Raw genomic sequence first — 16,206 nt, forward strand, 5'->3', positions numbered from 1 at the left:
GTCTGCCAGTGCAGGGGCCAGAGTCTTCCAGAAGAGGGCCTTGGCTACAGGCAGTCAATTGAGCCAGTCAGCCAGACAGGCAGCCAGCCGCATCGTCTGCAGTCTAGGTCTGGGGCTACAGGCTGGACTAGGGCAGCTCAAGTTACCCAGACAGATTTGTTAACACTGTTTGGGTCCGCTCGGCTTTCTAGCCAGGCCTCTGAGCCAAACGCGGCTGAGGTGACTTAATCTGTCATTAAACTCACATTACACCCGGACAGAGACTCGGCTCAGGGGGGCAGAGACAACGCTCACTCTCCCACTCACTGGCATGGCTGGCTGGATTTGATCAGACACAAAGAATACCCCCCTCCTCCGCCTCCTTCTCCTCCTCCCCATCCTCTTCATGCCACACACCATGGCACAGCTAGACAGCCCAGCACGGTCTAGACAAAGGCAATTTCACTTGAAGTTGAAAAGTCATTTGACTGTGTGACGGGCACCTGTGTGGATTTGGTGGTGTTTACAGGGTGCTCAAATCTATTTGTGTTCTTGTGTTGCTTTCAGAATACTGAGGTTATCTGCAATTTATATTCAAGAATCTGTTCAATCAACAGTCTTTGTTTTATATTTGCAGAAAAATGTAGAAATATCAGAATCTGAACGCTAAACAGATTAAAATCGATAACTTAAGTCATGTAATGTTTTAAATGTCTTCACAGCATTGGTATTTCTGTAGTAATTGTAGAATTTCCACTTTCCAGCCTGTGTCCTTTAACAAATAACTACTGTGAAAACCAGATTACAATAATTGGTAGAAAAATGCAAGAAAAAAAAATCTACTTTGGGAATTTAGTTTCAAGATCTTTTTATTTTAACAAGTAAAGATGAATGCATAAAAAGCCCTTGAAATGTATCACCTTTTTAAAGGAAGTATGAATACTCATATACTGATAACTCCGTGTTTGCTTTACAAACACAAATTTGTCAATCTGAGTGTGAAACTGACTAAAGTATATGTGGAGTTAAATTGTAATTTTATTGCATCTACGACATTAGTGGCATTTTAATATTTTTTTTTGTTTTTGTTTTTTGTCCTTCAGGGCTGCTGACAGAACACATTTGTCTTTGTACATTCTTCACTCCCTATCAGACAAACAGGAGGCGATGGCTGAACTTCGTTCACATCGGGCAAACGAAATTGCTTCCATTACTCTCAGCTTAAAAATGTCAGAAAGCCTAACAACCTGCAGCACCTTCAGTGGAGGTCTAAGACATTGTTTCTCTCTGTTGAGATTTGTTTTTACGTAACAGCTGGTTCTGGTTCTCCCCCCGACCTCACCGCACCCCCACTGTCATGAGCTGCCAAAAGCCAACATATGAACTTTATAATCAACTGTTACAAAGAACAGTGCCAAACCAACAAGCCACATATTTCTCAGATAAGAAGACTGTTTTATTTCATGTAGGTTTGTTCTGTTTTACTGCAGTACGTTTGGTTGCATTCAGGTGCAAATCTGTGTTTGAATTGTTTTTTTACCATGTATTTGTAAGTGATTATTTGAAGAAAACACGTTGTGCACGGAAAACTACTGGTGAGGATGGTGATGATACACAGGGATCTTCTTTTTTCGTTTTTAATGTTCTTAGTCTCAGAGGGGACATTGTGTGGTCTCTGAAAACTGGGATGCAACATTAAAACCAGGGCTTTTCTTAAACTGATAGACCTGGGTCTTCTTAATTTCTAATTGGCTGAATCATACTGTCTAAAAACATGTTAAAATTTTAGCAGATTTGCAACCTTGCTCATTACTAAAGCACAAGGTAATAGATGACCAGTAAAATCATCTGTTGTAATGTTTGTTTAATAATAAAAATCTGCAGACGATTTGCTGTAAATGGCACATGGTTTGAGACGGGTGTTGTTGCTTTTATTTAATTTTTTTTTGAGTCACTATTTGAATGAATGAATGAAGATGTTCTAATACAACTGCTGATCTTTAAATGTTTGCACCTATGTAAATGTGTGAAAACAGGAGCCATTATTCCTACTTAATTACTGAATGTGATAATTTCTGAGTGTGTGGATTGACACTGACCACATTCTCTGTTGCCCACAGATCAAGAAGTACTTTGAGCTGGAGCCGCTGGCCCGAGGGAAGCGCTGGATCTTGGAGGGCAGCACCACCGACAACATGGAGGCGGTGAAGGAGAGCTTTGGTCAGTTCATTAACCTGTTGGAGGACAAAGAAACAGAGCCTGCAAGGATATGATGCTAACACTGCTAATGCAGAGACATTAGCGGCTAACGTCAAGGAAACACCACATCCTGCTGGTGCCCATGTTCACACACTCATGCACAGACCAAAACATGTACACATAAGAAAATACAGCAGATGCTGGCCTCTCTCTTTGAGATGTGTATTGTATGTTACCCTTCACTGCGGTCTCATTTTTCAAATTTGAAGAGTGTGCACAGTCAACAGTCAACCACTACAACCTGACAGAGGAGAGCTGCCATTAAACCCCCCTGATGTAAAACAGTTTGTCATGAAAAATCATTGAACTTTGCCAGAAATGGAAATCTTGTTTACTACTGTCTGTGCCATTGTGATTAAACCAGTGGCATTTGGGACGTATGGCATTCCTTTAGTCATCATTGGACACTAACACACACACACACACACTTACACACAGACACACACACTCAAACACATACCGTCACACAAAGTGGAGCCCAGGTTGTCTGTAGATATGTTTAACATCTCCACTAATTACTTTACAGGATGTTTGAGTGGGCACTGTTGATATCCTTTCCACTGAGAAGTACTGTATGGCTGTCAAGTGTGCTTCTCCTTTTGACTCAGTAACAACGAATGTCGTTGTGTGGTTGGAGTGCATAGTCCAAAGCCTTGTGTTATGTACGATAGTTACATATCGGTGCGTCACACCGTGTCTGAATATCTAATCTGAGTAGTGTAGTCTGAGTATCTCTTGGAGTATTATGTATATGCAGACAAGCATATTGCTGTGTACCCTCCTGTGCCGCCATACACAAGTTCTACTTATCATGTGACTAAGTGCTAGGTGACTTTATGGAGACGTGAGTCCATTTGGAGAATGTGAGAACAAGTCTGAATGCTTTTTATAAATGTGCAACTTAGGATATATTTTATAGCTCTGTATGCTAACCTCGTAGAGCTACGTTCAGATTTTTTATATATCATACCACACTTATGAATTCTTTCAAATCAAAGACCAAAACGAAAAAAAAAAACGAAAAAAAAACCAGCGATAATTGACCGGGCTGGGTGTAGCCACAGGGTAGAGACATGATGGATTTAGTTTCATTTCAGTGTTAAGCAAACGTAATATTTGTTTTTGTTTTTCTGCATTTTTTCTGTATTTTTTTTTCCTTTTGAATTTGACATAATGCCTCTCAACACTGGCGAGCGACTCCAGTCTCCCGTCAGGGTGGAATACAAACTCTATCAATCAGCCACAGCAACAGCTGCATCTGACAAGTCCCTGTCCGACACCCTAATGCCTTCCAACTGTCTGTGAAGACCCCTCCCTGTCTGCTGTTTATCGTGGACCCCCGCCCCAACTCATCCCAACCCATTCCAACCAACACTGCCCCTCCACATCAGCTCCGCTCCCTGTCCCCATTACTGCTCAGTGGGGTTTTTATCCCAGATGCCATCTTTCAGCCTGGCTGCCCTCGTGTGGACTCCAAACGTCTGAAATGAGTCGCATTCATTGTGCCACAGGTGTGTGCTTGTTCCCAAGGATGTACTTCAGTAATGGATAAAGTTCACACCTCCTTCTCGTGTGCTTTGCATTTTTGTTGTTGGTATGTTCAGTATTTTGTCAGGTTTTTAGAGATTTAATCACTTTTTGTACCTGACCTGAGATCTGCCAGGTAGTTTTTACAGTCTAGATGGATCAGTGCATTCAGCTGCTTGAATGCAAAATAAATCTTTCAACTAGGAGAGGTTATTCCAATGCCACACTGTGTGTATCATCTGCTGACCCATAGGTTTTAAAACATTTGCTGCAGTCTATTTTGTTCTTTTGTTTTGGGTTTGTTTGGTTTTTTGTATGTTTTGGTTTTTTCAATCATGCGTTTTGTCTAAAATGGCAATTAAAGTTTTAAAAATTTAATATTGTCTCAGTTGTTATTTACATCTTGATTACTTTTGCTTATTAAAATGTTGTAGTAAACTGTTTAATATATTATATCTCTGAGTGTCACATTGAATGCCATAATGTTTTTTAATATGTAACCCTTTAATCTTGGTATGGATGGCAGTTTGTAGGTTTGTTAAACAGTACAAATATTTTCTGTATTATCACTAAACGACGAATGATGAAAAACTGGTGAACAGTGTAGCTCATGTTTGTCATGTTTCATCTGTTTGTAAAAAACAGAAATTAATTTAGACCAGGTATGAATTTAGAGACTAGGGTTTAGGTCTGGTTTAAATAAATATCTGTATAATGTGATATTCATACCTCATGTATTTGTATGAAATGTGTGATGAGTTGAATGTTTGTCCATGTTTCTGGAAACATTTTCTTTACAATGTCTCTGATTTTTGATTTAAGGTCGAAATCTGAGACGCTGGAAGATAATCAGAGAAACGCAGATGAACCAGTGGAGGTCGAGCCAAAGTTTAAAAAACAAAAAAATGCTCAGAGTCAAAGTGGAGCAGCTGAAGAAAGTTCTGAGTGGAAAGTTAACCAAGTGAGACAGGAGTTCTTGATAAATATACTTTACTCTGTGCTACCTCTGCCTCCCCTTTTTTCTCCTTTTGCCCTTCTTCCCTCTCCTTCAAATTAACCGTGTGGCTTTAATACAATGTGTGTCATGCAGGTTGCCCTGGCGACTCTTTGATCCTGTTTTCCAGTCTCTGCCTCTGGGGCAGACGTGCTTCTCTTCAGTCTGCTGCACACCAGCTCTGGAAGCTGCTGCAGCCCTGAGACAAACCATGGGCTGCTGCGCTTGTCTCACTCCCCTTTTTTCTTCCTGTCGCTCTCACTTTCTCTCTGTTTTCTATCTCTCTCTCCTTACAGTTTTTTTTTTCTCTCGGGTTCTCTCCATTTCTCTGTCTCTCTCTTGCTCGCTCTGCTTCCCTTTGGTCACGCCAAAGCAGCCCTCCCTCGGCATGGGCATCCAGGGTGCCCTTTGGGAAGGGAAGAGGCCAGAACCTTAGTGAAACAGCCCTCCCAGGAGAAAAAAGGGAGAGACAGGGGACCTCTCTCTCTCTCACTATCTCTCTCTCTCTCTTTTTTTCCCTCCTCACCCTCTCTTTCTGTCTGTACAGTTGATTTTAATCCCATGAAAAAGATGCAGCCAGTCCTCTCCATCCTCACTGAACCTTTACCTGCTCTACCTGTGTAATTGCTGGTGTCTAGCTGCAGTGTTGTGGGAGTTTTTCTTGTCTTGTCCTCGTTGGCGACAGACCCAGTCAAGAAGTTATGTTATTGATGTTGTGTGATGATATACTCCAGACTTCTCTGATCAGTCTGTGCTCACAGTTGTATTACCAAGCAACTTTAGTGGAGACCTGATGTTTACTTTGATGGATACAGTATCTCAAGAAACATTCAAGTCTGTGCAAGTTGATTTTTATAATTCACTGAAATGAATGGTAATTAATGGCTGCCTGGAAGGGAGGAAAAACACTAACAGAAATCCCAAAAGAAACTGTGACAAGCCTAATTGTTGGCAGCAATATAAAGTGAAGGTGTGTTTTGTAACAAAAGGGTGAAACATGCAAAAATGCAATTTAGAGAATAACTGAGTAAGACCCTGCACAAAACAAAGTGAGCTTCCAAGACTCAGTAGAGTGCAAACCTGCCAACCGCAACCAATTATTTAATGCTCCAAGCCACCGCCTCCATCATAGTTTATTGTTTGTCTTTTGGGTTTTGATTTCCTGACATCAAGAGCGCTGCATTCACGTCAGTATCGGGTGTCTGCATTTACAACTTGGTTACACTCTGTTTAGTACACACGCATCCAAGTCAATGAAAAGACAGGAAATCTTCCATCACGTGTGGAGTGGATTTCAACATGGGCTGTGTTCAGTGTAAGACTTCAGGACTGAAAATCAACACTCAGGATTTTACAGTGTAGGAAGCAGACTGACTCCAGAATGAAAGGAGCCATGTGGGTTTTTAAAAAAATATTATCCTCACATTTTACCTTTTTCAGCATGACCTCAGTATGACTCCCAAACTACACTAAAGCAGAAGCTCTTTGATATACTACGCACAGTGTTTGATAAATCCACACACAGCGTGCCTGCCAAAAACAATAGCTGTTACACAAAAACAAGAAAAGTATTGACAGTATCAAATTAAATGTTACATGACATATCTTGGGACACATTTCTAAAGTAAACTGGTTCATTCAAGCAGCTGCAGGTTTAGCTGTGCAGACTGAAAATGAGTAAAATCACATGTATTATTTTTATTTATTTATTTTTGGTTTGACAAAATACAGAGTACAGTGGGACTCATTTATATAAAACAAAGTTATTGGAATTTTACTGTCTCAATTGCATTGGCCCTTTTGGTCGGGAAGCATTACTGTAAAGGAAATTTGTTGTATGAGCTTTGTGAAATGCAAATGCGCGACCCGACGGGGAACCTAACTTTTGTTTACAAGACAAACAAAAGCAGGCATGTTTTCTTAAACTCTGCAAAGAATGCCCATTTCTCTCTGTCTTCTCCCATCCAGTGTGTGTGGCAGCATTTCTGCTGATAAGACCCTGCTAGGAGGTGGAACAGATGTTGCCCTGATATCCATCTGGGCCTTGTACCCCTGCTCTGCCTCCCACAGCTGGTGCTCCACGCAGGTCACCCCACATTCCCGGCCCCTCACAGCGAGGGGCTGCTCCCACAAAAAAAAAAACTGCTCTCCTCCTCAGGATTGTCGAGCAGTGACGCAGCACAGAAATCAGCCCCTTGATGCTGCTTTCACTCATGTTGCATGTGTGTATGTGTGAGAGCGAGATGCCAGTCAGTCATCAGACAGGATCTCTGGGTTCATTCGAGGTGTTTCCTCTTTGTTTCAACACTCTCTTGCCTTCATGACTCTCACACACACTCACACACACCCCATTTGAAAAACAAACACAAATGACGGAAATGCATCAATATGATGTAAGCTAGTGAGGAAATGTTCCCTGGACCTAATAATCAGTTCCAGATATGTGAGACGATTGTTCCAAAGAGTCACAAATTGTGCAGCGCTTCGTTCCAACTGGTGTCACTCCACATATTTGGATTTATTTAATTTTACCACCAATCTGGTTGGGACTTTCCAATTAAGCCCAAACAGTTTATTTTAAATCAACATAAAGCTTGTTTTGTAGAATCTAAAGATTATTTGACCATTATACTAATGTTAAAAACACTTCCAAAAGCCCATAATGTGCCTGGTGCACTACAGCAAAAAGAAAAATCCTGTTAAATATTTTTGAAATTTTTCAAAGCCTTCCCTGACAGAGACTTTTTTTCTTCTCAACATACAAAATCAAATGGTTTCACTGTTTGTTGTACTTTCAAAGTTGTCAACAGTTATTTGATATTGAAGATACTCTAACAGGTGTTTTTTTTCTTCTTTTTTTATCAGCTTTGTGTTTTCAGATGTGCAGCAGGAGATTCCTCAGAGCCGACCTTCCTCACGCTGAATGTGAAGGTGGAGGAATCCTGCAGGTTTGTGGTCAAGCAGTAAAACAAAATAATCCATCAAACATGATAGAATGTCAATGAGTTACAGCCCTGCCAAGCAGTGAGTGAATACACTCTGCAGCAACACGCCACAATCGTTATTACAGCTAATTAATACAAAACTTTTGAACTTGAGTTTAACCCTTAATTGAATTTAGATTAAACATGATGTAGCTGCCTTTTTCATTACGTCTGATGTAAAGATCATGATACACAAGCACATCTGAGTATATTAAGTTAGTCTGAATGTATTTAAGTCATTTAATCAGAAGTGGAAATTGAGGATATTGGGCACCAAACAAGCTGTCGTGTCTTTCCAATCAATCCTGTTTGGACAAGAAAGGCCTTTTTCATAGCAGGGCTGGTAGCTCAGACTTTCTCATTATCTCTTCACATTTGTTTCTGTTAAATGTAAGAATGCAGAAACCCTCACAAATGTGTCTATTCCTGGAACAGATTTGGCCTGCTGAAACTTGTGAGCTCTACCCTCCAAACTTCATCCACAGCCTCAGATTTATGAACAGGGATCTTCACGGATTAGAGTCTGAAAAACTCCCCCGTGCAACTGATCCACAGCAGGTAAATCTTAGTGAATGTGAACTTTCACAGGTGACTGTGATCTGAGTTTGATTTTCTGTCTTTTTATCCTATGCAGAGCTTCTGGATCTCTCTTTTTCTTTAGTTTTCCCACATCAGAGTAATGAAAACATTATTAAATGATAAGACATAATTTGCCACATGCTGCAGATCGCTGTTGCAAACTTAAAGTGTGTTCAACGTGTTGATCATTCAACAAATAATCTCTAAACTGACAGGGTTTCTGTCTTTACAGAGTAGCAGAAGTATTCAGATCCTGAAGTAAAAGTAGCAACACCTCAAAGTGAAATTACTACATGTCAAAGTACTGCATTCAAGTAGAAGGACAGAAGTATTAGCAGCAACATGTACAATATCATAAGCAAAAGTCCCCATTAGGCAGCGTGATGACTCTTGTTGTGTGATATTATTATATTAGATTATAAAAGCTAATTTAATTACTTAATATACTGTTGGGTAGTTCAGTCTATAACAACGCATATTTTATGAGGTAATATATTTTACATATCATTTGTATGTTGTGGACAAGTAATGCAGTAGTAAAGTATAAAATGGACACACTCGAGTAAAGTACAAGTACCTCAAACTTAGTAAATATTCCACCGCTGCCTTAAAAACCTTCCAACCTGTGAATTCACAGCTGAGGTCAGCGTTATCTCTCATGTTTGGCACCTCAACATCTTTTAACTGTTTGTGAGTTTGAGACAAGAAGAAAATGATCTGATCCTCGCAGGGATCCTGTGTATGTTCAGATATTAAAGGACTTAAAACGCTCAGACTTTTGTCCTTGAAAAACTGAGGAACCCATGCCGTGCAATTCTACTCTGGCCCTTTGAGGCCACCTAAACGCCTCTTGTTTTTTCTGTGTGTTTGAATGCCTCGTCTGTCGGGTGACTTCCGTGGGATTCCAGCAGGCTTGTCACTCAGATTGTTTGTCCTGGGGACGAGATCTGTGTGAGTCCTGTTTCTCTTCCTCTCTCCTCGGCCTGAGTGCTGATGGAGACCCGCATCCCAGGTGGCCCACACATCAAAACAAGAGGGATCGCAGCTCTTGGTTTTCAGACAAACATCACTCACTTTCTTTGTTGTCTGAGGGACAGGGGGCATGGCGGTTTATCTCCAGAGGATCTCCCCCGCTATCGCCTTCCACCAGTCCACCGCCCCATCCCACAGGAGCCGCTAAAAGCAAATGTCACTCAAGGAGAAGGCGTTGCATTCCTTCAAAAGGTCAATTAGTGGTGGCCACTGAAGGATCTGTTGCATGTTTAAGTCAAAATATGGGGGAACTATTTAAAAAATCTTCCTTTCAAGATCGTCCAGTCCAGTTACAGATTTATTTCCATGCTGCAAAACAAAACCACAGCAGTTCAACTTCCTTCTCTGTCTGAAATCCTTCTTTACGATGACACCTCTGTCACCTTGCAGTCCACTGTTTTGAAGATGACTGCCCTGCCCTCTGTACCTACCACACACAGCTCAGTTTAGTCTACTGTGAGTTATTTGACACGGAGCCTGATTCACGATGTACCAAATATGCAGCCTATTGCTCTCTCAGGCTGTGTGATAGGGGCACAGTAGCAGCTCGCAATGTAGCAGCTCCTGACCCATCTGTGCAGGTGATTCCTGCTCCCCTCCAGGCCTGTAAGGAGCACAGTGTCTAGGGGACTTTTATGAGCATGACCTTAACATGCCCGTCTCGAGTGGTCTAGACTCAGCGGTCCGTTTACTGGAGTCCCCATCACACTGATGGCTATCAGACTTTTCGCTTTTTACTAGTGACTCTCTCTCTTGTCATAAGTCTTTGAAGACGGACAGACATGACGCTTTGAGCATCCTTTTTGTGGAATTTACTGTCACGACTCTGGAAAACAGGGATTAACAGAGGGGAGGGCTCTGACATGCACTGCCCCTCTCTGCAGGAGAGTCAGATGAACGCGTGCAGAGTACAGCTGTGGTTTGGCTGCACTCTGAGAAGGTGGTCAGATGTTCAGATACTGCAGACGCCAGCTTTCAATTAATATTAACATGAAGTACAAGCATCAGGAAAGACAGATCTGACTGAAGGGAATCTTTTCTATGAGACAAACTGAAATTAAATTTAAAGCTTTGTCCCAAGTGACATCGTTTTCACACCAACAAGAAGCAACATTTACCTCATTCACTCTCTTTGAAGGTAGTTTTAATGAGACTTGGCCTCTGATAACTCCTACAATGAGCCGACGCGCTGGATGTTTCGTAAGAATCCACAGGTGATTAACCAGTCACTAATGTATAATAAATATTTAATTGTTGCCTGTAAATTTTTGCTTTTTATACATTATGGTCTGTTTGGTGTGCTGTGTGGCACCGAGCCAAACACTGTAGGTGGATTAGCTCATTGAATCCAAACAGTTTACGGGGAAAGCAGCTCCAGTGACGACACTATGTGGGCAGCTTGCAGCTCTCAAAATACAAACGTTCCGTGTGAAAGCGAAAAAGGAGAAAAAGTGAGTCTTTCACAGGGACAATCTAGTAAACACGGTCGCTGCGCAGAGAGAGAACACCTGTGTTTTACCAAAGTTTTGGCACGGAGCAGTTTAATCACTACCGGAACCATATTTGGTCCGGTGCAAATTTAACGTTGCCCTTAAAGCGATGATGAAACGCATCCTGACTCACCCAGGAAACTGCAAAGTCAGTCACAAATAAGATGTGAGTGAACCATCAAAACAGAGATGGTGCTGAGATGATTCAGCTCTGCTGGAGAAGCAGGCTGCAGACACAAACACGGGCTGGATGGCAGGAATAATCTGCAGCCAGAAATAGTGTTTAAGGTGTAGAGGATTAGGGTTAAATGTCAGAAAGGTCAAGTAAGAGACTAGTTGGCTTAGAGAGGTTAGCTGGAAGGAGCGTGCTGAGCAATTCGTCAAGTTCTGAGTCTTTCTATACTTTTACAGTAACCAGTGGCATATACAGTACATGTATTTGCCATTTAATGTTGACAAACCTGAATCTTATTTGAGGAGGTAATTTCCTAATAAACCACAATGTAGTTTATGCAAAAGTTTGTGAAAATTTAGAGACAATTATTTAGTCTGAAACGTTCTTATTTTGACATGAAGCAGAAAAAAAAAGTCGTCTCAACACCTGCAACACTGATGAAGTACAAGTTTAAATAAAACCGTGGCTTCAAAGAAGTCAGCTCTTAAATGTTTTTCTATAGTTTTGATAATTCCTGTTTGTATCCATTCCAATGTTTTGGGATCACACGGCAGTGCTTCCTCTCTGTTTACTGTCTTTCTGAGGACTGAGCCTAAACAACCTCTAACAGGATTGGCCAACAGGAGAAACCCAGAAGAAGAAATACGTCCACTCATTTAACCTGCCAGAGGGTGACTCACCGACCAACAAGTTTACACCAAAGAGTTAATTAGCTCTTCTCAGAGTATCATTTTTGCCTAAATTTCAAATCAGGAGTGAAAATATTTTCACAATAAAATAACTGTAGATTTTTAATGAATACTTTTTGACCAATTAAAATTCCTAATTTCAACTGAATAATAATCTGTGCCAACAGGTCCAAATTGTAACTTTATTTAAAACTCTATTCAAATAATAATTGACTAAAATAGAACCATCATTTTAGAAATAATAGTAAGTTTTGCTCTGATGCTGATTCTTTTACAGAAGCAGAATTGCAAATAATGATTGGGACTTAATTACCCGATCACATAGTTGTATCAGATCTAAGTCAGACCTAGAGTGCAGCCACCACTATCACAATTTCAATACCAAAGCAAAATGTGAATTGACTAATAACCAGGCCCTTCACATTCACTTTCCTTGAAAGACTATTCTAATCTCTATATAACATCTTTAGGCAGTTTGATTGATCAGGGACCAACTGACCAACAGTCATCAGCTGATAAATCTTGATTAGTGCACCAATATATGTGACATCACCTTTTTCCATCTTAGTCCCCACTCCCACTTTCAACCAGTTTAGGGGAACAGAGAAAAAAAGGGACAGAAATCTCTCCTGTGAAATAATCAAATAAGCCACAGTATGTATATGATTTTATAGCAGCTTCACAGTTCCCCAAAATTGAGCCTAATAGTGGGACCGTATATTGACCGTAAATATATGTACTTGTAGTCCACAATAAAATGAGCTTACAAAATATGATTTGTTTTATATAATGATCTCACACAGAGTATAATGTATTTTCAGATAACTATGTGCAGCTCATCTGATAACAGTGTTGTTTCTTTTGTGTTTTTCTAATGATACATTTCTCTCCATTACAGTGTTTTTTCCATCCAGCCAAGAGCCGGATCACTGGGGACAGCTACGTCTGGCATGGAGCCCAGAGAGCTACAGACACCATGGCAAACAACAGTGTCTCGATCGTATCTACATCGAATTGGTTTGGCGGGGGTGGTCTGAGGAGGACGGGCCCTCTCCCATTCTTTGACCAGTCATCTGCCGCAGTGGGAATGACCTGAGGGATGCCTCAAGGATCGACCTTATCGCAGCAATGACGGAGGACCTGCACCACCTCCACCTGTGGTATTCAGGTATCTCCGGCATCACCCAGAGATCCAGGGAAGATAGGCAAAGCTTGCAGGTTTGTGAACAGTGTTATGGCTACATATGTTCAGTGTTCAAATGGCAGATTTGACACTCGCTGTTTTTAACATCCACACTAATATCCTTGTTGCTAAATTAAAGGCATGTTTTAACTAGAATTACCACCTGTTGTGTGCCTCTGCCAACCAGTCAAGATGCAGGAAATAGGGTCGCAATCCCCCCTTCTGCTCCTGAATTGTTATATAATATTTTTGCATTATGATGTCACAGCTTAGTTGACCTTTGACCTTAGGGATATAAAATGTAATGACGTCATCATTTTATGCTATTAGAAATTTTGTATAATTTCATAATCAAATTCTTGAATTAAAAAAAAATTTAAATAGGTTTTGTGAGGTCACAGTGACCTTGACCTTTGACCATCAAAATCTAATCAGTTCATCTTTGAGTGCAAGTGAACGTTTGTGCTACATTTGAAGAAATTCCCTCGAGGCGTTACTGAGATATCGCGTTCACGAGAATGAGACGGACGGACAACCTGAAAACATAATGCCTGCGGCCACGGCTGTCACCAGCATGGAGGCAAATGTCTGGAAAAGTAATTCATTTTGCCAGTGTTTGAAGTTGTCTGGCACATGGTGGGTGACGATGAATTGTCCCCCAAAGAGTTAATTGATGGAGAGGAGAAAACCTTCAGGGAGGGAAAAGTTCAGTTTTCTCCCTCCCTGTCCTGTTTGAAGGAGATGTGAGTTGGCAGTGCAGGAGAAGCTTGAAGATTAATGTTGCAAAAGGGGGCTCTGACAGCCTTTCCGCTGGGTGCGGTTCTCTTGGGTGGCCCGATTGGTCTTGGATGTCACTTTTGCTACTTAATCTTGTGTATGTGAACCAGGCTGATTCAGAGGGGCTGGGGGGACGTCCGCTGAGCAGCAACAGGAGAGACAGACTGAGGAGAATGTGAGAATGTCACCCCTTCATATTTCAGCTGCTCATTTCTTTTTATTTTTCTCAGGTAAAAAAAACCCCCAAAAAAACAAAAAAACCCATAAAAATATCTGACTAATAAAATCTCTATCTGTCTGTCCATCTGTCTGGACTTGATTTTATCTACAACCCCTCATCCGATTGACTTCAAACTTGGCGGGCGTATTACTGAGGACCTGAGGAAGTGCAGTGTTGACTGTGAAGTCCTTTGGATGAGCAGTTGTCGAGACCCTAATCCTAACATAAACTGATGTCATTGGTGGCGTCACATAACATTGCTTTTTCAGTTTGTAAATTACTCCCTAACTAATCTAAACTATCCACTGGCACATTTTTAAAGGGCACTGCACTTTGACGAGTGATGATAAAACACACGTCCTGACCATGGAGCTTTGCCAGAGAACTGACGTCACATCCGGGCTAGCCTCTGTTCCACGAGCTTCTGTAACTCTATGCAGTCTTGTATTCTGCGCTTTAGTCAGCAGTTGCTATTAGAAACCTTTGTGATGTTGACAAAGTCAAACAACAGTTATTTTGAAAAAGTGCAGCAGAGCCGGTATTTGTGTCCACATCCAAAAAACTCACCAACATTCATTTTTCAACTTTCTCATTGAAATCTCAGCTGTTGTGTAGAAGACGTGTTCCGCAGTGAACTGACCCCTTTAGCAAAGTTTGAAAGATTGTTGTTATTAATTTTGTAAAAACCTCATTTTATAAAAATTTGAAAAATAAACAAAACCCATATATCAAAATCTGAGGTGATGATATGGTGTAGCTGTTTTTGTTGTCTCACTGTACAGAAGATAATAAATGATGCAAGAATAATAAACAGCAGACTTTAGATAAATCGGTTCTCTTCAGAGTTGCTATGAGGTTTTGTTTGGATAACCAGAAATCATCATCAATCTGTGATCTGTGCCCTTCAAAACAAGCTCTAGTCCCCACTGTGGGCTGAACCCCCCCACACACACACACACAAACAGAAACAGGGAAACAGGGAAACAGGTCTTTGGCTGCAGATGAGCAGGGTTGCGTGCCTCATCGCCTGGGTTGGGGAGTTCACAGTGGTGAGCCACCACAGGCAGCGATGATCCTTGGGGTCATCGAGGGCCAGAAAGTGTTTGCGTGAGTGTAGGTGTGTGTAATTTAGAGAAGCACCATTAACAAATAACATTTTGGCATGCGTCCAAACTTAAACTTTCACGTCAGGTCACCTCCCCAGCCGCTGAGTTGACGCAGGACACAGGGCTCGACAGTGCAGTGGTCAGCAGAGTGTAAGAGGTTTTTTTTTTTTTCTTTTGCTGAGCTCTCTTCAAAACAGAAAATAAAAACAATTCTTGATGGATTAAGATTTCTTCCCCAATGGAAAACACAGGACTCCTACATGAATTCTTTTGCTATCTGAACACTATGTTGCATAATTTCAATTTATTATTTTAAGAGAATTTTTGTGTCTGGGAGCCACATTTCCCTTTTTAGCACTATAAAATTTGAACACATGATTGAATGAAGTGTAACACAGATTGTGGTTTGTTTCAGCATCACTTGCTGGAGTTTTTTTTTTATTGCATCTTCCAGCTGGTGAGACCAATTATTACTTAAGCCATAAAATAATAAAACATTATGACTCTGTTAGTGACTGAAAACACTATTAAAAAAACTGTAATAATGAGCAGGTGCTACACTGTATGTGTATGCAGTTGTAGCTGTATGGTCTCCAAATCAGCTCAGCACATACACAGTCTAAACGCTGTGTAAATAAAAATGCTGTATGCAGTTTGGAGTTATTACCTGTGAATATAACTGTCTCTTTTAATCCTGTTAGTTAGCTGATTAGCTAGCTTGCTACTTTTGTTTGCATCTAAAAAAAAAAAAAAAAAAAAATCATCTTGTTTATCGATGAAAATAAATAAATAGCCACCTCAATGCAGTGGAGCTAAATGCGACTCAGTTTGTGGGGCTCACAATGTTGGAAAATCACTTTTTAAAAAGTTGAGCATAAGTATATATCTCTTTTTGTAATCACTGTCCCAGCCTTTCACTCACTATGTCGATTTCCCAGCCAAAGTTCAACTTAATTGAGCTTTGACCTTGAACACAGCAACCTCCACAACTGGCATCACCAGTAGGCAAAAGTTTGGGGTCCTCGATTTCCCTGCCGCTCTGTCACTGCAGCCATAATAAGGACAAAACAGCCTGAAAAAAATAACTTTAAAAAAGGTCAGCAGGCGGAAATTTGACAATTTAACTGCACAGAACCATGGCGCGACATGTGGAGTTCTGTAAATCTGTCATCTGATTATACCAGGACTTGAATAAGAAATATCAAGTATATC

The 16,206-nt window shown here is 40.9% G+C and overlaps 1 protein-coding gene across 1 annotated transcript in view; it reads left to right on the forward strand.

Moving 5' to 3' along the window:
* The window catches only part of LOC139624393 (ADP-ribosylation factor-like protein 15), a 100,906-nt gene extending 96,763 nt beyond the window's left edge, over positions 1-4,143 (forward strand). The window contains exon 5 of the mRNA XM_071483476.1: positions 2,100-4,143. Coding sequence (XP_071339577.1) covers positions 2,100-2,252 — 153 coding nt within the window. The 3' untranslated portion in view covers positions 2,253-4,143. The remainder of the gene's footprint in view (positions 1-2,099) is intronic.
* The last annotated feature ends 12,063 nt before the right edge of the window (positions 4,144-16,206 follow it).

This window comes from Trachinotus anak, unplaced genomic scaffold, assembly GCF_046630095.1.
Source record: "Trachinotus anak isolate AG129_WGS33_773 ecotype Australia unplaced genomic scaffold, CSIRO_AGI_Tana_v1 ptg000008l, whole genome shotgun sequence".
NCBI lineage: Eukaryota > Metazoa > Chordata > Actinopteri > Carangiformes > Carangidae > Trachinotus > Trachinotus anak.